The sequence below is a fragment of the Drosophila busckii genome, chromosome 2R, assembly GCF_011750605.1.
Source record: "Drosophila busckii strain San Diego stock center, stock number 13000-0081.31 chromosome 2R, ASM1175060v1, whole genome shotgun sequence".
NCBI lineage: Eukaryota > Metazoa > Arthropoda > Insecta > Diptera > Drosophilidae > Drosophila > Drosophila busckii.
The window spans coordinates 11,467,603-11,489,353 of NC_046605.1; the positions used below are offsets into that span (position 1 = coordinate 11,467,603).

Sequence of the window (21,751 nt, forward strand, 5' to 3'; positions counted from 1 at the left end):
CAACAGCAGCAACTTAAAAATCAAAGCAAACGCAACAAAGTCGCAGTGAAAGTGCTAAAAAATCAACAACAACAACAACAGCAGCCCAAAACTTCAAAATTGCAAAGCCGCAAAAATTTGCATGTATTGCAAAAGGGCTAAAGAAACAAAAGCTTATAAAATTAAATTATATTATATATGCAAGCAACATTAGCATAAACTAAAGCAAATAATAATTTCAAGCGAACAAGTGTCTTATTAATTAATTAAATAGTATACAACAGTTAAAAAACAAAAGCAAAAAGTAAAAGCAAACAGCAAAGCATTAGCAACAATATATACAATATATAAACATTTTTTAGTACCTACAGGCCTGAAGACAGACATTAGAACTATATACACACTTATATATACAACTTATACAACATATATATATATATATATACATAGAGCTATAGTTATATATACGAACTAATAGTTTGGCAAATAGTTCAACTTGGTACTGCGGAGTATAAAACTGCGCTTCAACATACGCCACTCCCCCTCAGCCCCCAGCCCCCCATCCACACTGTGATATTAGTAAATTCACATATATATACACATAAAAAAAACAAACAACAAGTGCAATATTTAAATTCAAATCCTGTTCAACTGGCAGCAGCTCACGCAAAAAAGAAAAATTCAAAGCGTTTACTTTAGCAGCTTGCGCGTTTGTATTAGTGCGCGCGCGTGTGTGTGTGAGTGCAACGTAGTTGCAATAAATAAGTTTTTGTGGCTTGACGCTTTGACGTTTTATTAATTATGTATACGCAACGTATGTTTGACATGTGGAGCAGCGTCACTTCAAAACTGGAAGCACACGCAAATAACTTGGGTCAAAGCAACGTGCAATCGCCAGCGGGACAAAACAACTCAAGCGGTTCAATTAAAGGTAAAACCACAAAGCTAACAAAATGGAATTTTTAATATAAATTAGACTAAACTACAAAATGATACATACAATTTGTAATATAAATTAGAAATAAAACTGCAGGCTTTGACTTGATTTGTGGCTTTATAAATATAATGCCAAAAACTTATTAAAATATCTGCAATTGTTTAATTTAATTTTAAAATATTTTATAAATATAAAAAGCTTAATGCGCTTAATGCCAAAAACTTATTAAAATAGCTGCAAGTGCTTAATTTAATTTAAAAATATTTTATTTAATGAATTGTATGAGTCATAAATGAAATTTCTATACAACATTGTATTGATTTATTCAATTATCAATATATATTAAGCACAATAAATGCTTTAAATATAGCAAAATAAATCTTAAAAATAATTTTAATAGTTTGAGTCAAAGTAAAAACATTTAACACGCTTGTTGCATAATTATAAATTAAACAAGTTGAGACTTTTACTTAGGGCCATAATAATTTTTATTGCAATTGGTGTTAATTCAAAATACGCATTAATTTTAAAGCGTACAACATTTGATTTTATCCTTAAATTGTTAGACTTTTTTTACAGAAAATTATTTCAAGCTTTTAATAAAAAGCCAAAATATTCACAACTTTCTTAGCCATTTACTCATAACTTTCTAAGCCATTTCACTTGTAGCTGAATTTATTTAAAGCAATTAATTAATAGACGATTTATACTAAGCACAATAAAAGCTGCAAGCAAATTTAAAATATAGCAAAATATAGCTTAAAAATCATTTTAGTATTACATTGCATAATTATAAATTAAACAAGTTACAGCTTTTACTTTAGGCCGTTTGGCTATGCCGTCATAACTTTCTTAGCCCTTGCACTTAGCGCTGAGTTTACTTAAAAGAATTAATTAATAGACAATAAAAGCTGCAAGCTAATTTAAATATAGCTTAAAAATAATTATTAAAAGTAGTAGCCAAAGTAAAAACATTGCATAATTATAAATTAAACAAGTCGGTGCTGTACTTAAGGCCAACTTTAGACGCTTGGCTATGCGTCATAACTTTCTTAGCCCTAGCGCTGAGTTTACTTAAAGGAATTAATTAATAGACGCCTTAACTTAGTTAGCCTGGGCATGAGCTTAGCTTGCTTAGTTAGCTACTAAGTTAGTCAGTCAGTTGGTTAGCTGTACTGCTTGGTTGGCTGATTGGCCAGTGCCGAAATAAATTAAAGCTGCTGCTGCTGCTGCTGCTTTGGCGCTGCTTTTGTCGCTGGCAGTGAAAGTCACTTGAGACTGAAGTTTCTCAACAGCAGCAGCAGCAATCAAAGCAAAAGCGGAATTATTTTAGGGAAATCCATGAAATTCGTAAATGAAGAAAGACGCAACAACAACAGACGTCAAAAATTACGAAACACACACACACACACATGCACACACATGGCTGTTGTATATGTGTGTGTGTGTTTATTTGTTTGCATTGACAATTAAACTAATTCGACTTGGCAATCAGTTTGCACACTTTAGTATGATTGCAAACTGTCTCAAAGGCTCACACACACATACACACACACACACATAAGCAAAATTAAAATTCGCATTATTGTAATATATGCTTAAATTTTTTGCATTTGCTTTTCTTTCATTTCTTTTTGAAACTTTTGGCTGTAAAATAATTTTATATAAATGCTTATTTATGTGTGTGTGTGTGTGTGTTGGCAATTTTCTTTGCCTTGCTTTGGCTTTTGTTCATCTTTTTTTTATTGTTATATTTTACAGCTCGCTTTCGATTGCGTTGGCAACTTTTGAGCTTTTTTATTTTTAGCATATCACGCATACGCATAAATATATTTTATATATTGATTGAATAATTGCATATAAATTGCTGCAACTAATGCGCAGCGCAGTGTGGGGTTGGGAGGTGGGTGTTGGGTGGTGCTGAGTCTTATCAGCAGGCGCGCGTTCTTTGACCCGCGCGCTTGGGGTCAGCGGCCCTGGGCTATGAATAATGTGCGTTTGGCAGGCTGCTCGGCACTTTTTTTTTTTTTTGGTTAATGCCTATAACGCGCACATAAATCTTAATCGCCCAAGTCCAGGAAACTCCCCCACATTCATTCATTTATAGCCAAATCAAAGCGCGTTTCATGTTGCGTGTGCTTTTGACCAAAAAACACTTAATGTCCTTTTTATATAGTGTATATATAGTAGTAGTACAATTATTATGGCTGACATGCGTGGCCAGCAATATATTTGGGCTTTATATGCAGCTATATATCTTACAAATTATATAGACCTAAGCTCTGTTTAGCATGCGCAGGTTTATTAACCTTCGTTTTTATTATCAAATACATTTTGAGCAAATTTTAGTTTTAGACTTCGAGCAGTTAGCTTTGAAATATTTACGAACTATAACAATAATAAATTGCAGCAAAATATGTTAGCTTAATTAATTAAAATAAAACAAAAAATGTATAGCTAAATTAATTGAACAAAGTTGCAGATTTCTTAAAAATTAAATCAAAGCTAAATATTTATTACTAAATTAATTTAACTTAGTAATGAAAACTTGTAGATTTCTTAATAAATCGAAGCTAAATATTTATAGCTAAATTAATTAAACTAAAAGTAAAGAAAAGTTGTAGATTGCTTAAATAATATATATCGAAGCTAAATATTTATAGCTAAATTAATTAAACTTACAATAAAGAAAAGTTTTAGATTTCTTAAATAATAAATCGAAGCTAAATATTTATAGCTAAATTAATTAAACTTAGTAGAGAAAAGTTTTAGTTAGCTTAAGAGGGAACTTAATTTGTTTAGACTTTTGTTTGATATTAAAAAAAAATAACAATTTTTAAAACATAAATATGAATTTTTATATAAATTATAAACAACTATTTTAATTTAAGCTGTCACAGCTTTAGATTTTTATAACTAATAAATATAAATTGCAGGCAAAACTTGTTTCTAAGTAATTAAATTAAAATAATTCCTTCAATTTATCAACAGCTTTAGTTATTATATTATATTTTGTATTTAAAAAAAATTATTATTATATTTATTCTAATTTATTTAAAATTTTAAAATGTGATTTAAAGCAAATGTAAATGCATAGAAAGTAGCACAAATTAAATGTTTCTAATAATCTTAGCGTATACGCAATTTGTTGTTAGACTTAAAGCTTTTGCTTATAGCGCTTGCCGTTAGTAATTTTCACTTAGTTTGTTGTTGTGTTTTCCCTGCCGAAAGTTGAGCAATTAAAAGTCAGTAAAGCAAACATTTTGTGGTTGCCGCTGCGACTAAACAGGACGCGGGAAGCGAAGGGGCGGGCAGCAGGGCTTGAAGGGCGTGGCATGAGTAGCGCCGCACAGTGGGCTGTGGGCGTGGCATACACTTGCCACTGGTATTGGCAATAAACTTAACGCACTGAGCAGAAGTCTTATGTACATATGCATGCAATTTGCTTTTATGACTTCCGCGACAGCAGCAACCAGCAACCAACAACAGCAACCAGCGACAGCAGCAACAATAAGTTGATATTTTATTGAAATTTTCACTTTGGGCAGCCGCCAGCGCGAAGAATTGAGTTTGAGTTTTTTTTTTTTTGTGTGTGGCGCTTTTGTTGCTGTTTTTGGCAACAGGCAGCGGCAGCGCAGCAACTGAGGGCAGCGACTGCGGCAGCTTGTCACTCATCGCAACGGCATACGGTACTTCATAAAAAGCAGCAGCAATAATAAAATGTGAGACAACAACAGATAGTACGGGCAACAAAGTGAAAGAAATGCGGCGTAAACAGAAAGCGGCCAACAAAAAAGGGAAAGAGCAAAAAGAAATAAGTTGATTTTTTTTTTGTTTCGTAAAAAGCGAAAGAGTCGAAAGTAGCTGCTGATCGTATGAAGCTAAAGTTAACGCTCAAGGGGGGTGAGGGGGTAGCTGCAGCAAAAATTAAAGAGCGCACGTATGAAATTAAAAACAAAAAAAAAAGCGCAAAAGTTGCCTGCGCTTGACTTTTATTGTTGTTGTTGTTGCTGTAGCTGATTGTGTAGTCTAGGCACACACACACACACACACACACACACACACACATAGATAAAGAGCAGCATACGCACATTTGTGTGTGTGTGTGTGTGTGCGCCTTGCAGGTCGCTGTGTGTGTTCCGCGCCGCCCCCTCACTCAAGTGATAGTGCGAACGTTGTACGCTCATTATAACTATAAAAGCAAAGACATTGACACTCTCTCTCGCTCTCTGGCTCTCTCTTACGCTCTATCGCTTGTTTGCATGTGTGTGTGTGTGTGTAAAGCAAGCAAAGCACAATCATCAAGCAGCGTCAACATAGTAAAAGTCTAAAATCGACAAAAAATTTAATTTTCGGCGGTCATTCACCCGAGCAGATTCACACACACACACAAAGACACGCAGTTGTAGCGTCGACTGCTCAGCAGCTGCGAGCGTGCGTGCGTTTCTCTCTGTCTGTTTGTGTGTGTGTGTGTGTGTCTCGTTGTTATGCGGGAGCGCGCTGATGGGTCGACGTCATCGCCACGCACATTACATTACAACATGCGTGCGGGCGTAAGGGGGAGGGCGCGGAATTGACTTGACTTCGCTTTCACACACACACACACACACACATAGAGCGCTGCTTTCTATGGCCCGCCTGCGCCTTCCCCTGCAGCAACAAAAGGCATAACTCGAATCAAATACATAATAATTTACGCATAAATTTATAGAGAGCGAGTGAAGCGACACTGCTTAGAAACAAAAGGGCAAGCAACAATAAGTGAAAGAGTGTGAGAGCGAGAGAGAGAGAGCGCTGCTTGTGTTGCGTTGCGTTAGTTTTGTCATTAGTTGTGCAGTTTGCCTGTCAAAGCTATGTAAATGCTGCACTGAAAAAAATCAAAGCTACAATATAAATAAATAATAAAAACAATACAAAATAAAAAAATATAAGCCTATTTAAATATTTTATGAGCATTTATATTAATAACATTTAATAAAAATATCTTAATATAAATTTGTTTGGTATTTTGTTCTTAAAAAAATTGTATTTCGGTAATTTAATTTAGTAATTTAACAGTAAAAATTATTTGACGAAAAGCAGTAATACATTTTTATTTCTATTTTACTTATACATTAAATATTGTTTTATTGAATATGCTATTTATTGGAATTATAAGTATTTATTAATTGATTAAAAATGTAGAAAATTTTTTTAGAAATAAAATAAATTTTAAAAAGTCATTTGAAATATTTCACACCTATTGTTAGCACTTAATAAAAATATGTGAATATAAATTTGATGAGTGAATATATATTAAAGTAACAATAAGCTTTAGGTAAATATTTATTTATTTTATTAAGTATCGCATATGCACAGTTAATGAATTAAGACTCAAGATTATTATTTATATATAAAATTTAAATGCTTAAATGTTTTATTAAATATGCTTAGATATTATTTATTCAAAATATTAGTATATTTGATTCAATTGCTTTATTGAGTGTCGAATTAAGACGCAAGACTCAAGATTATTATTTCTATTTCAAATTTAAATGCTTAAATATTTTTTATTGAATTTATTTATTGGAATTATTAGTATGTTTGATTCAGTGTTTAAATTGCTTTAGTCGAAGTAGCAAAAGTCTCAAGCTTTCTAAACTTTGAGTTCAAAACTTCAAATGCTTAACTTAACTAAACTTATTGCTTCCTTTAGCTTATGAATAAATTTAATTTATCTTCCAATTTCTACGACCCGTTTTTCTCACAGTGTAGTTAAATACATTATTTGTCTTTGGCATTCGACAAACAATTGCGTGAATTTCCACTTGCTTTGCTGTTGTTGTTGTTATTATTGTTGTTGTTTAATTGTTCAAATGAAAAGCTCTAGAAGCCACTTGGCTTTTGCCTTGTGTATTTTGTTATTTTGGCCATCATTAATAGGCCGTCAGGCAGCTAATTCGATTTTTATTCATTTCACACACACATGAAATTGTGCATTACTTTGACAGCTGTGTGTAATGTGTTTGCCCCAAGGAGAAAACAGCGCAGCTGTCGCTCACAAAAAAGCATAAAAAGCTGAAACTTATAAATATTTCAGCATTTCAAAAATTCCTTATGGATTTATGGCACATGTGAATAATTTTTGAAATTGTTTGCAAACAAATAGAGCAATTTTTTGTGTGTGTTTTCTGTGGCTGTTGTGGTTTATTTGGTTAGACGAGTTCATTCGCATTTGTGCCAGAAAACAATGCAGAAACTATAACTAACAATTAAATGTTAGCGATAAAATGATAATTTGCAGTTTGTGTAAAGAATTTTAAGGGCTAGCGCCAAGTTCAATGAACTGATTTCGAATATATGTTTCGAATCATAGCAAGATAAGCAACATGTGTAGCTTATGCTGTTTAGAGACACACCCAGTGGGTAGAATTTTTGGGGTTATCTGGTCATAGTCATAGACAGCGATCGAAGCTGCTTGAGTAATTAAAAAGCGACGACAACAGAATCTTGATAAACAGAACTGTAACTGAATTGGCGCCTTTGTCTCTGTGTGTGTGTGTGTTGTTCATAGACTTTGCTTAATGATAGAAACGCATTGAGCTGTTAGCAAAAGTGCAAGTTTATTTATATAGAGCGCACTCGAGAGTCTATTGTATATAGCAGGAGATAAGCTAAACCACAAATGTGTGTCATAAGGCCAAAGCAACTGCAACTGCAACTGCAACTGCAACTTCAATGCTGAGAGCAACTCAAGTGATTAGAGCACATAATCAAATGCACATATATATATATATATATATATATATATCTTGCACAGCTGTTGTATCTCTGCACTACGAATTGCAGCTTAGCTTAGATCGTTTAGTTAAAGCTTCAAACTAAAGTTCTTTGCATTTGTAGATTTTTCATTTCAACAGGTTCAGCTGTGTAATCTACGCCTCGACATAAGCGCATATATATTTGCTATGTGTCTATATTGCATGTGTCTGTGTGTGTGTGCGTTTGTATGTGTGCAGCACACACAAAAATGCAACTCGCCGACAAGTTAGAGGCGAACGAGCGCCGCCGCCAGCCAACAAATGCGAAAAAACTGGGACAAAGTTGAACAGACGAGCCAAGGACGGATATTAGTGCGCACAGTTGCATGATGGAAGCGATGGCAACGTCAACAACAACAACAGCAACAACAAGCAGCAGCAGCAACTGTGAAAAAAACAAAATGAATGCCGTTTTTGTTGCTTTTATTTTATAGACGCTGCTGCTGCTGCTGCTGCTGCTGTTGTTATTATTGTTGTTGCCGCTGGCAACTGCAGCATATATATGTATATATATATATATATATCTGTTTTTGTATAGTTTTTGGGCACTGCAATTTGATTTTCTTTGCTTAGCTGTGTGATTACAATTTGCATGGCGGGCCAACGTGGCGTATGATAGCGCATAGTGTGCTCTGTTCTTTGCTATTGTTGTTACTTCCACATAGTTTTGTAGTTTGCATTGTTATTGCACAAAATTGCGCATACGCCGCATACGTCTGTCAATTTGTTTTGTTTGCCTAAAACTGAAAAAAAAAATACAAAACTATCAATTAGGCGCTGACTGGAAAAACTCGTTTGGCCACTTTGCGCCGCTCAGTGCCATGTTGCATTTTCTTTAAGAATTTTTCGCGCTTTTCAGTCAAGCACTGAGTAAGTTAGTTAGTTGCATATTTTAGCTATATACACTTGAAAAAAAAACACGTTCTATGCCACTTGCATAGCATAAGTAATTGGCTAAAAGCAGTTGTTGGCTAGCAAGTTGCGCAAACTAAAGCTAAAAGAGTCAACTTATGTGAGCTCAAGGTAGTTTAACTATTGTTGTTGTTGTTGTGCGACGCTTGTTGCATTTAATGCATAGGCCTACTTTAGTTTTTGTTGTTGTTGTTTGTTTTAAGTGCAGGGCAGCTGCACTTTGTGCTTTTTGCACTCGAAATTTCGCTAACATGAATCATTGCAACATTTAAATGTTTTCATTGTCACGTGTTGCGTATACGTGATATTACGCATACGTGCAAGCGAGCGTAATGAAAGTACAGTTAGAAGATCAAGCGCAGTTACAAATTACATCATTTGTGAAATTTGTGCTACAAAAAAAGGCCAAAAAGCAAAAGAATTATTGACAGCGCTTCGTTTTCATTTGCTGACGGAATTTCGTGGGTCAATCAACTTTTGGGCGTAAGCATGAGCCAGAATCTTGAACAACAACAAAGGCAGCGAAAGAGTGAAAGAGTCAGCGCTAGTCGCTGTGTGCGAAATGTAAACATTACAAGCAAATTGCCTGCGCGTTGGTCAGCAGCCAGTTGCCAAAAAAAGAACCAAAAACAAAAGCCACACAAACAAACTGAAAGCAAGAAAGGCCATTGACTGTGGTAACCGTTAGCAGCAGGCACCAGGCATAACTGCGCGTAAATTAAAATTATTATTAAAAATAAAGAAGAGAACTGCTGCCGCTGCTGCTGCTGCTGATTATGACTATATTAAGCTTTGAGTCTAGCGTGAATGAATTTTTTTTGCGCTGCTGCATAAAATTCTAACGGCGTCTAGCGTTGTTGTGTGTATGTGTGTGTGTGTTTTTTTTTTTTTGTTATATGCAAATGCGTTAAGCAAAAAGAAAGCGCTAACATTACGTAGCCATGCCAACATGCTAATGCCGCCGCTCTAACGGCATTTCACACACACACACACACATACGTCAGCCGGCTTGCCCGCCTTACACTTGTGAAAGCTGCTTACTGCCTGTTCCATTGGCAAACAAGTTTATGCTTTTTTTTTGTGCTGTTAACTTTTAGCTTGGCATGCCAAGAATCAAGCGCGTTACGTTTCAAAGAGCGCGCGTCAGCAGTCAAAGAGCGCGCGTCACCTAAGAGCGCCGCACTAAGCAAAGAGCGCAGAGCGCAAAGCTGTCTGACTTGTCGTTCGCTCAGCAGCGTTCAGGCAGGCAGGCGGTGCATTGACCCCACAGCTCGCTGACCCACTTACGAAGCTGCTCAGCGCGAATGCAAAACGAAGCGAGCCGAACGCTGGCTCGGCTACAACTTGTGCAATAAGCAAACAGCAGCAGCAACAACAACAACTGCAACTCTGACTTCATTGCATTTGCGCTCTCGCTCTCCCTCTCGCGTTTGCTTTGCTTTTGATTTTGGCAGCTTTTTATTTGAGCTACACACACACATGCATATTATTGTTATTATTATTGCAGTGCGAACTGCTGCTGCTGTTGTTGTTGCTTATCTCTTTTATTATTTTTTTGTTTTTTGTTTTGCGCACATGTCGCTGCATATTAATTTTCGTTTTTACATTCGCATTTTTGTTGCTTTTGCTGTTTGTTTGTGGTTTGTGCATGCATTTGCAATAAAGAAGAACATATTAATTTCGACTGCACCCCGAAAAATAAAGAAAATTCCAACAACAACAACAATAAATTGCATATGCATAAAATATTTTCATGTTTGCCATGTGTGTTGGGCTCATTCAGTATTTTATATTTCATTTAACAGGCAGCAGCAGCAACAACTGCAGTTCATTAACTGCATATGTTGCGTATGCGTTATTTTTGTCAGCTGTGCTTTTAATTTGGCAACAATTTATATTTAAAAAAATGCTTAATTGTATTACAAATATTTCGTTCATTTACAATTGTTGTCACACATTTGTTGTCACTCATTTGTTAAATTATCTAGCGCAGCTTTTGCTGTTGATAAACAAACAGCTAAATTTTTTGGTTAATATTTGCCAGAAATTGAAAAGTGTGTCAAGCTATTATTTACTTTTGTATTGTCGCTATATAAAACAATTAAATACAGGAATTGTTTAAAGATAAGTACGTTTGCTAAATTATGCAAACAGTGGAACAAGCGTTGTTAAGTTTTTAACACCTAAACATAACGGCACAAAGTCGATAAAGTTGAAGATTTATAGCACAACGTTTTTTATAACTGAAAAACATTTCGTAATGCCTGAGAACGTTACAACTTTAAAGCGCTTTAAGCGCTGCTCAAACAACACACACACACACACACACACATATATGTATAGGCGGCAAGTCAACGTTGTCGTTACGCCTTCCAATTTAGCAAGCAGCACGCCGATGACGACACACATTTGAAAAAGAAAAAAAAAACTCGTGCTAATAATCTGTCTGTTGCACTGAGCGCAAGTCGCCAAATGCATTTAAGCAAAGAGCGCGCAACAACCTAAGAGCGCGCAGCTGTCAAAGAGCGAGCGCGCGCTATAAAGAGCGCGCTTTGTTTTCAATATTTTGTTATATCATGCACGCTCATGAGAATGCGAATGAGAATGAGTTGAATGTCTGAGCATATGTCTGTGTGTGTGTGTGTGTGTAGCTGTCTGTCTGTGTGTGTGTGTGTGCTGTATGATTTGTTTTATGGTGTGTGATACTGCCGTGTTGAGAAAAGTTCATTGACACTTGAAAAACATTTCAGTCACACACACACACATAAACATACAAGCGCGTCTGTTACTTACTCATCAACTGTCACACATTTCTCCCAGTGCAACCAGCTGAGCGACTTGGCACATTTCTGAGCTGTTGGTTGCTGAGCTGCGCTGCCGACTGCCGACTGCGCTGCAGCGTCTGTATTTGTTCGCTTTTGGTTCAGCGCGCAGCCTCTTTCATCCTCGTGGGTAAATAAAATACGCAAAGCGCTAGATTACACAATAGTTTTGGCTCCCAGACAGCCCAAAGCAGCAGCAGCCGCAGCGTATTGCGTTGCAAGTGGCAAGTGGTGCAGGGGGGGGTGGGGGGGGAGCGCAATAATCAACTTGGTTTGCCCCAGTGCCAGCATCAATGCGCTGCCTAGAACCAGTTCGCAGCGCTAATACGCACATACATATGCGTATGTGTGCGTGTGTGTGTGTGTGTGATCATCAGTTGATTGTGCGTATGTGTGCGTTGCGCTCTTTGAAATTACATCATTGCTGCAAAGGATTGTTGCATGCTGCGAGGGAATCCCAACAGCTGTCGCACACACACACACACACACACAAGCGCATCACTTGAACCGCAGCCTATTTAATGCTATTGTCTAGGCAAACAAGTGGCCTAAGCTACACTGCGCAAAATTGCGTGCAAGCAATTATAAAATTATAAGCAAACTATAAACAGTCGTTGCCTAAATTCAAACATTGTTTTATTTATTTGTTGCTACTGCTTTTCGCTCAGTGCAATTCATTCTTATTGCGTAATAGCTACTTAGTACTTTGGGCACTGCCAGTTCACATTGTTAAACTGACAACAATGGGCCCAGCTACTAAACCAAACCCAAGCCCAAACCCAAGTCGTAGTAATAATCTTAATGGCGCATTGTGGCAAATTGTCTGCTACGACAAACTTCAGTTTGCAAGCGGCATGTGGCATGTGGCATCTAAACGGGGCCATATGCTTGCTTGCAACTTAATGGTCTTTTAATAATACTTTTTTGCACAGTTACTTAACCCAAAACCCTTTTATGCCCAATAGCATAACAAAGTAAACAAGTCTAGAGAGCATACCTGTAAGTAATTGTTGCTAAATGGTTTGTGTGTTTGATAAAAAGCTGAGCTAATGCTTAATTTATGTACAGCTCAATTAAAAATTGAAGCTAATTTTTATACACTTTGATATTTTTGTAAAAAATGGAAAATAATGCAAATGTATGAAATAGGGAGAAGTACCCCACAAAGTATATATATTGTTGATCAGCAAGACAAACTGAGTCGATATAGCCATGTCCGTCTGTCCGTCCGTCCGTCTTAATGTTTGAGCAACTGTTTCCCGGTAACTATAAGAGCTAGAGCAACCAAATTTGGTCCTCCTATATCCAAAACCAAACGCTTGAATGAATAAAAAAATATTTAAAAATCTGAAAAAAAATCACAACGTTGATTATGGTTTTGACCGATGTTGCGATGCTCTAGTCAAAGTGTATATAAAAGTTGATTGCGCCCAACTTTAATTTGCCCACTTGTTTTGTCTAATTTTGCTGTTTTTATGGAATCTTCCCTTAAATTGAGGCAAATAATAAGTAAACAAATCGCATAACTAAACATTAACAGTTCTTTTTAACTGTTTTGGCATTGCACATTACTAGTTACTATTGCTAGTTGGTAGATCCTTAGGACAGCGGCTCTTAATGTAGCTACTTTGACTATATTAAAAGTTTAATTGCATTTGTACTGCCAAACTGTAACTAATATTAAATTTTATATAAACGCAAGCATAAACAATTAAACAGAACACAGCAGAGCATTATTTATTAAATAATAAATAGCTTAATTGCAATTCACAATTGCACTTTACACTTGACAAATTTTACGACTCATCTGCACCAAATTCCAATTTCCATAAAAGTTCATTGGCAAAACTGAAATGCTGCAGCTCATCGGCGGCTATGACATGAGCCTGCATGCCATCCTTGTTGATGACACCAATGCGCACAACGCCGCCGGAATGGCAATCGTGCTTAATAGCCAGGCGCACCGCCTTGAGCACAAAGCGCATGCACTCGTCCTTGCTCATGCCCGTGCGATGCTCGGCGCTAACAAAGCCATGCAGATACGACGAGCCAGAGCCGCCCAGAGCGCAAGGCTCGCGGCATAAGAAACCGCTAATGGGTATGCTATACACTTGGCCACCATGCAGCTCATCCCAGCCAGCCACAATAATGCTGGCCACAGTGCTCGAGCGATGCGTGTAAATGAGCTCGCGAAAGCGGCTGGCGGCATCATAGACCAGCGGCGGCTTTCCCATGCTCATCTGCTGCACATTGAGCAGATGAGTGATTAAGTCCGCCATAGTTTGTGTCTGCGCAGCGGCGCCGCTGCGACAGCAATAAATGTGATCGGTTAGACGCGTCAGCTTGTCCGCCAATCGATTGGACACATAGGAGCGGCAGCTGGTGCGCGAGTCCGCAGCAATCACAACGCCGCCAGCGTATTCCACAGCTATGATGGTGGTCTAATCAAAAAGTGGTTTAGTTTAAGCGTCAAACCTAAGCGACAACACTTACACCATCGCTTATGACATCCAAATTGTGTTTCGCTGCCATTTGTTATAAGAATTTAAACTTTATATAAACTATATACGAATTGTTAAGCTTGTGCACTTTGTTTATTTATATTTTTGTTATTTACTTGCAGCTCAAATTGAAATAATTCCATGCAAAGTGTGCGGCGATAAATCATCGGGCGTGCATTACGGCGTCATCACCTGCGAGGGCTGCAAAGGCTTCTTTCGCCGCTCGCAGAGCTCCGTGGTTAACTATCAATGTCCGCGCAATAAGCAATGCGTTGTCGATCGCGTCAATCGCAATCGCTGTCAATACTGTAGACTGCAAAAGTGCCTAAAGCTGGGAATGAGTCGTGATGGTTAGTTTGGTATCCATCTATAGCTTTCATTTGCTTTAACTCTTATATTTTGTAGCTGTAAAATTCGGCAGAATGTCCAAGAAGCAGCGTGAGAAGGTCGAGGATGAGGTGCGCTTCCATCGCGCTCAGATGCGCGCTCAGAGCGACGCCGCACCGGATAGCTCAGTGTATGATACACAAACGCCCTCTAGCAGCGATCAGCTGCAACATAATACATACAACAGGTGCAGTATTTTAGTAACGCTCACAACTCTCAATATATTGGGCACTCTACTTGTATTTATATTCCTTCTCCACACTCTCTCGCTCTCTCTCTCTCTCCCTTCACTCTCTCTCGCTCTCAATATGCCAACCACAATCTATTTCACAGCTACAGTGGCGGGTATTCCAACAACGAGGTCGGCTATGGCAGTCCCTATGGCTACTCCGCATCGGTAACGCCGCAGCAGACAATGCAATACGATATATCGGCCGATTATGTGGACAGCACCACATACGAGCCGCGCAGTACAATGATCGATCCCGAATTTATTAGTCATGGTAAACAATTTTAAATTTTATATTCAGATCTGAGCTTATGCTTTTGTCTTTTGCCTTTAGCGGATGGCGATATCAACGATGTGCTGATCAAAACGCTGGCGGAGGCGCATGCGAATACAAATACCAAACTGGAATCTGTGCATGATATGTTCCGAAAGCCGCAGGTAAGTTGCAACAAATATTAAGCAATTTGTTTAAATAAATAATTGCAACTTACATGTTGCTGCTAAAATGTTCTAAAGTCAGTCATATACATTTGTTTCAAATTTATAACCTAAGTAAGTTTTTTGACACGGAATTTAACATGTAGGAGATATTTACAGGGTGAGGTTAGCTACCACTGCTTGAGTGGCATAAAGAAAAGATCGAGAGGGTGCAGTGCTGCCAAATTTTGATTAGGAAAAAAAGCTGTTTCTGGCTGGAAGCAAGGGCTAAAAAAGCTAAATCCGAGAAAGCAAAAAGCTTGAGTGAATAAATTGGAAAATTTATGAGAAAGTGAAGTCAGCGACCTTGTTTTTTTTAGTCATTGTCTTAAAAATATTAGTATATTAGTTATGACACACAAATTTCACAAAAAATACACAAAAACATAGCCACAAACTTTTTTTTTTAGTCAATCAAGGGCACTTTGAAAAAGCTGCTTTCATTTTCAAAACAGCCAGAATTCCCGCTGCCCGCTTTTTTTAAATTTTTCCCGCATTCACACTTTCAAAAAATCCAGATATGACGGGAAAAAGCGGAATTGGCAGCACTGAGAGGGTGATGCCTTTTCAGACGTCTGGAAGTTTAACGCCCAGTGGGTTGCTGTGTCGATCCAGTCTCTCCAGATATTTCAGGCTACACTTTTTTACTTTTTCGGCTAGACTGGGAATTCCAAGGTCCTTGTGGATCAACTGGTGTTCCATGTAGAATCATATATACAAGCAGAGATTGCAGCAAATTAAATATAGAATGCAGCAAAGAATTAATAAGTCAACATAAGCTGCATAGCTTTCTCCAAGGATTTCTCAACGCATTTCCGAGAAAGAATCGTTTGTTACTTTTTATTGCAATTAAGATTTTGCTGCAAAGTTATTCCAAAGTTAGTCACTTAAATATTCAATTGATATTTCCGCTAATTGTAAATTTATAAAGAATTAAATTTTTGACTTTGTTCAGGGAGACAACAGAAATATAAGCTGCTTTAAAATTTGATTTTATATATCAATAAAAAGAAATATCTATTTGCTGAAATTCATTATATACCAACAAGTCTTAAGTAAAGCTGGCTACAATTAGATTGCAATTTATAAAAAGCTATAAGCTTATAAAGATATAACTATTAATATTGTTAAGTTTTTTTTTAACGCCTCATTAACCAAACAATTGAAAGCGAGTTTCGATTTGTTTTGATCAGAGATCTGATCAACAACCATAGCAGCCAATATGCGGACAAGCTTATGGCCTAACCAACCTGTTGGCTAACAATCTGGGCAATCCGCTACAAATAAGAAAATTGAAAAGAATCCATCAATACACACACCAATAATTCTTCACCGTCAAGTCCATAACGTGCCATACATAGCTTCCCATACTAAGTACTGCTCATATTCAAATATTGAATAATTCCACACACAACAAATTATTTAATTAATTTGCAAAAAGAAAAAGAAATAAATCAGTAAACATTAACTGCTCTACAATTTGCTTTAGAACATGCAATACTTGCGCTTTAGATATATGAAATAAATACTAATAACTTTTATTTTGCTCTTCTAGGATGTTTCACGCATTATCTATTACAAAAATCTGGGCCAAGAGGAGCTCTGGCTGGACTGTGCCGAGAAGCTGACACAAATGATACAGAACATAATCGAATTTGCCAAGCTAATTCCAGGCTTTATGCGACTCAGTCAAGATGATCAGGTGAAGTGAACAGCAAACAATAAATAAATGAATGTTTAATAATAAATTTATTTCCATACCAGATACTGTTGCTGAAGACGGGCTCGTTTGAGCTGGCGATTGTACGCATGTCCAGACTGTTAGATCTCTCACAGGACGCTGTGCTCTATGGCGATGTAATGCTGCCACAGGAAGCGTTCTACACATCCGATTCGGACGAGATGCGTCTGGTGTCGCGCATTTTCCAAACGGCTAAGTCCATAGCCGAACTTAAACTGACTGAAACCGAACTGGCGCTATATCAGAGCTTAGTGCTGCTCTGGCCAGGTAAGCAGCAGTCTATCGATTAATTTAACAATCGATTTATGCATTTCTATTTAATAGAACGCAATGGAGTGCGCGGCAATACTGAAATACAGAGGCTTTTCAATCTGAGCATGAATGCAATACGGCAGGAGCTGGAAACGAATCATGCGCCGCTCAAAGGCGATGTAACCGTGCTGGACACGCTGCTCAATAATATACCCAATTTCCGGTAGCTACTATACATATATGCTATATAATATATATTAACTAATATATGTCATTTGCAGCGATATTTCGATCATGCACATGGAATCGCTGAGCAAGTTCAAGCTGCAACATCCGAATGTTGTTTTCCCAGCGCTGTACAAGGAGCTGTTCTCAATAGATTCGCAGCAGGACTTGACATAACCAGAGCCGCAATTCATGGACACAGCCGTGTCTGTTGTATCGCCCATTGAGGCAGGCTGCCCGCTGGAGATACTTGGAGCGCCACGCCCACAACAACAGCAACAACAACAACAGCAAATGCAGCTGGATGACTGAGCGGCAAGCAATAGCAACAGCAACAATAAGCAGAGTATGAAGAAGAAGAAGAAGAAGCAGAACAACAACAAGCAGAGCATAAGAAAGCAAAACAATATTAAGAACTTTATCATGATTTAAGCTAGCATACAACCAAGGATGTGATCCTGGCCGAGGACTCACTTAAATACATAAATATATATAGTATATATATTATTAAAGTTGCAAAAGCAAAAACAAAAAGATCGAAAATATTTCAAAAATATTATATACGAGAACATAAACTTCTTTTCTAACAAAAACAGGCTAAAATAAATATACATATATATATATAAATCAGTTAAACTTTCGCTACATAGACAACAAACAAACAAACAAACAGCAAACATAAACAGACACATAAAATGTTGAACTTTAGTTGTTAGCAGCATACAAAATAAATAGCCACGCCCCCCCCCTTAAAACACTTTTTTAGCCAAGTACTTAATGTTTAACTTTTTTCATTTGGTTATTGTAACAAAATTGAAAGAACTATGGGCTACCCACCCCTACCCCTAAACAAACTCCTACCCAACTAGGTTGTCTCTGCCTTTTGTTGTAAACTAAATATGTGTATTATATATACAATATATATATATAAATATTACTATAATGTCTTTATACAATTATCATTTTTTATATATAATTATACCGTATACATAATGCAGAGAGAAAAACAAAAAAAACAAAAATCGAATATCTCGGAAAAATGTGTTCTTATATCAAATTATAATTAATTATAACCCATTACGTTAACAAAAAGCAAAATGTATGGCACTTATATTCTGTTGAAACAATTTTGTTTTCTTTTTTTATATATACATTTAGCAAATACCCAAAATTCCGGTTCCAAGGTTTAGTAGACATAACAAAAAATAAAAATAAACTTAAAGAAAAACAACAACAAGCATTAACAGACTTTAATAGTAACAAAACAAACAATTTTGATATACAAAATACAAGCAAATATATTATAAAAAAAAATAAAGCAAAAATTAATTGAAAAAAATTACAAAAAAAATAAAACACACACACATTTAATTATTGAAAGTAATTAAAGCAGAACCTACACGTAATATCAAGTTACAAGTTTATTGTTTTAAGCAAAAAGAAATTTAAGGAATAAAAAAAAAACCAAACAGACTGATGGACCGCACGCCCAAACATAACGGACAGTCACGCCCACTCATCAGACACACACACAAACACACTCACACACATTGAAAGACAAAAGCAAAAGTTTGTTAAATTTCATAGTTAAAAATTCTAAGCGACTGACAGCTACAAAGACGTACACACACATTACACACACACACACACACATACATAAGTTAAACTAGCATTAAACAACAACACATTGGATAGTAGGTGATAATTGGTGTGTCTTATATGCCCCGTTCGCTGCCCGCAAAACTCAAAGGATTAAACGTTTTTTACTAAATTTGCAGTTTTAGCATAGGAGACTTTTTTGGTAAACCCCTAATTAAGTACCGTTACACACACGCAGGCATATTATTAAATTAACTAATTATATATATAGCGTTTATAAAGAAAAGAACTATTATTAAATAAAAGAAATGTATGCATTAATTAATAATAAATTACCAATTGCAATTCCACAAAACAAAAGCAAAATGTACTTGAACCAAATTTTTTATGCGTTACCACCCCCCCAACAGCCCCCTAACAAATTTAATTCTGCTTTGCGCTTTGCGTTTCATAATTTTTGTGTTCGAGAAAAAATTCAAGTGTGGTTTACTTTACATTTTTGGCCTTAACTCAAACCAAAATCTTACAAATAAAATTCAATACTTTATATATATACAAACACATATACATACATATATATATATGAACATAGTAATTAAAAAAAATTAGTTATAATTTATACAAGGCAAGGGAGCAGCTTTCAAATGGCAACAAACAAAACAATTTATGCGCTAAATGAAACTCCAAAATAAAAAACAAATAAAAAAAACAAAAATAATTATACACTGCAGTTGAGTTGAGTAAAAGTATCTATATGAAATATATATACAAGAAATCAATATATATATATATTGTTAAATTTTTATGCTAAGTTTTTAGTGCAAAGAAAAAATGTTTAAATTTTTAATAAAAAAAGCAAAAACACTTAAATTTAAATTTAGCATATAATGGCATAAAATTATGTTACAATATTTACAATATAAAAGAAAAGCAAAACAAAACATGCAACAAAGCAAAAACAAACTCCCCTCTCTTAATAAATGCAAAAAATGGTAACAAAAAAAAAACAAAAACAAAAACAACAACACCAAATGGCAAATTAATTATATACAAAAAGCTATGTGTACATGAAAGCAGCAGCCGCATGAGAAATAAAGAAAAAGAAAGAAAAAAATTCAAAGAAAAAAATGGCATTATGATATATCTTTAAGTAGAGCATAGTTCGACTGTTGCACACACACACACACACACAAGCCTTATGCACACGCCCACACACACACTTGCTGCAAATGACAGTTATAAATGAAAATCATTTTGGCAAACTTTAGTTAAAAGCAACAACAGTGTGGCAAAAGTTCAAGGTAGCAGTCAGCTTTAGGCAGTGCTTACTGTGCTTGAGCATTGTCTGCTGTTGCGATTTGTCAACGTTTCTAGTTTAGCCTCCGCACAATGCGGCGTATGCGCAATATGCCGTTTAACTTTCAACTGCCCCGTTTCGTTTAGTATTTCGTTTTTGTATTTAAATAAATTTTTAAATGCTTTCAAGCGTGCGCAACATAAAATACATACGTTTTAAATATTTATTGCCCAGTTGTAAACAAATTAAAAGCAAACAACAGCAACAGCAACAACAACAGCTAGAAATAGTAAAGCATAAACAATAACGAACACAAGTATAAATAAATACATATTATTAAGTATATATGTACAATGTATACTTATTAAAAACAACGTTTTTTATATGCTTAGTTTAACTAGATGAATTCGTTTTTTATATATATTTGTAAATTGTTTTCTAGGTAAATCGAATTATATAGACGTACGAGTGGCAAATCTGCAGATCTGCAGCCACAAAACATTTAAGCTACATATACAAAAAACATATATAAATTATGTCATAACTGCATTATTATGATTATTATAACGTTTATTATTATGTTTCAATCAATCACAACACACACACACACACAAACAAAAAGTTGCATTAACTTTTCCCTGCCCAAAAGAAAAACAAAATAAAACATAAAAGAAAAACGCAAACAACTAAAGAGAAACAAAACCGAAAGTACGGAAAAAAAAAACTAAATAATTCAATTCATTCTTAACAATAAAGTGTAATCTGAATTATACAAAAAGAGAAAACTGTTTGCAACAATTGCGTTTTTATTTCTAAGGCAGCTAAAACTTTTAATTATGCAGCTGCTAAGTTGTGGGGGTTGGGGGTTGGGGCTGACAAGAAATCAATGAAATGCAATCAATTACACTTTACTTTTCTGACACAATTTCAATTATATTCCATATACTTATTAAAGTTGCCATTGTGCTTATATTCAGCGCAAAAGCGCGCGTGGAATTTAAAACTTAAAAATGCAGCAAATAGTTAAGAAGTTTAAGTAAGTAAGCAGTTTGTTATCGCTTTGCTTTATGAGAATAAATGGTTCGATCTTAGCCGAGTGACTGTCACATCAGGGTGTGCTAGTCCAGTAGCAACAGCTGCATATACATGCTGTCAATACGTCAATATGTCAAAGACTAGTCGCAGTTGCAGCAAGTGCTGCGCTCTTCAACTAAAGCAGCTTAGTGCCCGTGGAGTTGGATACTGCTTAGCGTTTATTTAATATGATTTAAGCTTAAAATAAACAATATAATTTACTTTGTATTATTTATATGAAGCTACTTTTCGTTTGTTGCCGAATTAAAAGACTCATTCTTTTAAAATTTAATGGGTTTTTATTGCTAGAGAGACGAAAATTTCAATTAAAGGAACAAACAGCATGCTCCTGCTCATTAGATCTACTTTGCTAAGCTTGAGGGTGTTGCCTTGGTTCGAAAGCTTCTCCGAGCACTTGAGAGCGGTCCTAGTTATTGCTTAAGAGCTACCGTCATTACCTTCGCCACTTCAATTCAGCGTTCAGTTTTAGCCAAATTCAAATTGAACTTTTATATTCAA

At 35.9% G+C, this 21,751-nt stretch overlaps 2 protein-coding genes across 3 annotated transcripts; one reads left to right on the forward strand and one right to left on the reverse strand.

The window, feature by feature from the left end:
* Positions 1-364: 364 nt before the first annotated feature.
* Positions 365-17,589, forward strand: LOC108597413 (probable nuclear hormone receptor HR3). 2 transcript variants are annotated; one of them, XM_017983962.2, is made up of 9 exons: positions 365-910; positions 14,074-14,301; positions 14,357-14,525; positions 14,672-14,841; positions 14,902-15,005; positions 16,600-16,746; positions 16,809-17,052; positions 17,110-17,260; positions 17,319-17,589. In XM_017983962.2, exons 1-9 carry the CDS (start codon positions 781-783, stop codon positions 17,437-17,439), a joined length of 1,464 nt encoding a protein of 487 aa, XP_017839451.1. In that variant the 5' UTR covers positions 365-780; the 3' UTR covers positions 17,440-17,589. The 2 variants fall into 2 exon arrangements, with proteins under 2 accessions (XP_017839451.1, XP_017839452.1); XM_017983963.2 differs by having other exon boundaries at positions 14,678-14,841.
* Positions 13,177-14,032, reverse strand: LOC108597414 (proteasome subunit beta type-6). Its single transcript, XM_017983964.1, has 2 exons — positions 13,944-14,032; positions 13,177-13,891 (listed from the first exon to the last, which is right to left on the reverse strand). The coding sequence occupies exons 1-2, from the start codon at positions 13,980-13,982 to the stop codon at positions 13,247-13,249; spliced, it is 684 nt and encodes a 227-aa protein (XP_017839453.1). The 5' UTR covers positions 13,983-14,032; the 3' UTR covers positions 13,177-13,246.
* Positions 17,590-21,751: the final 4,162 nt, after the last annotated feature.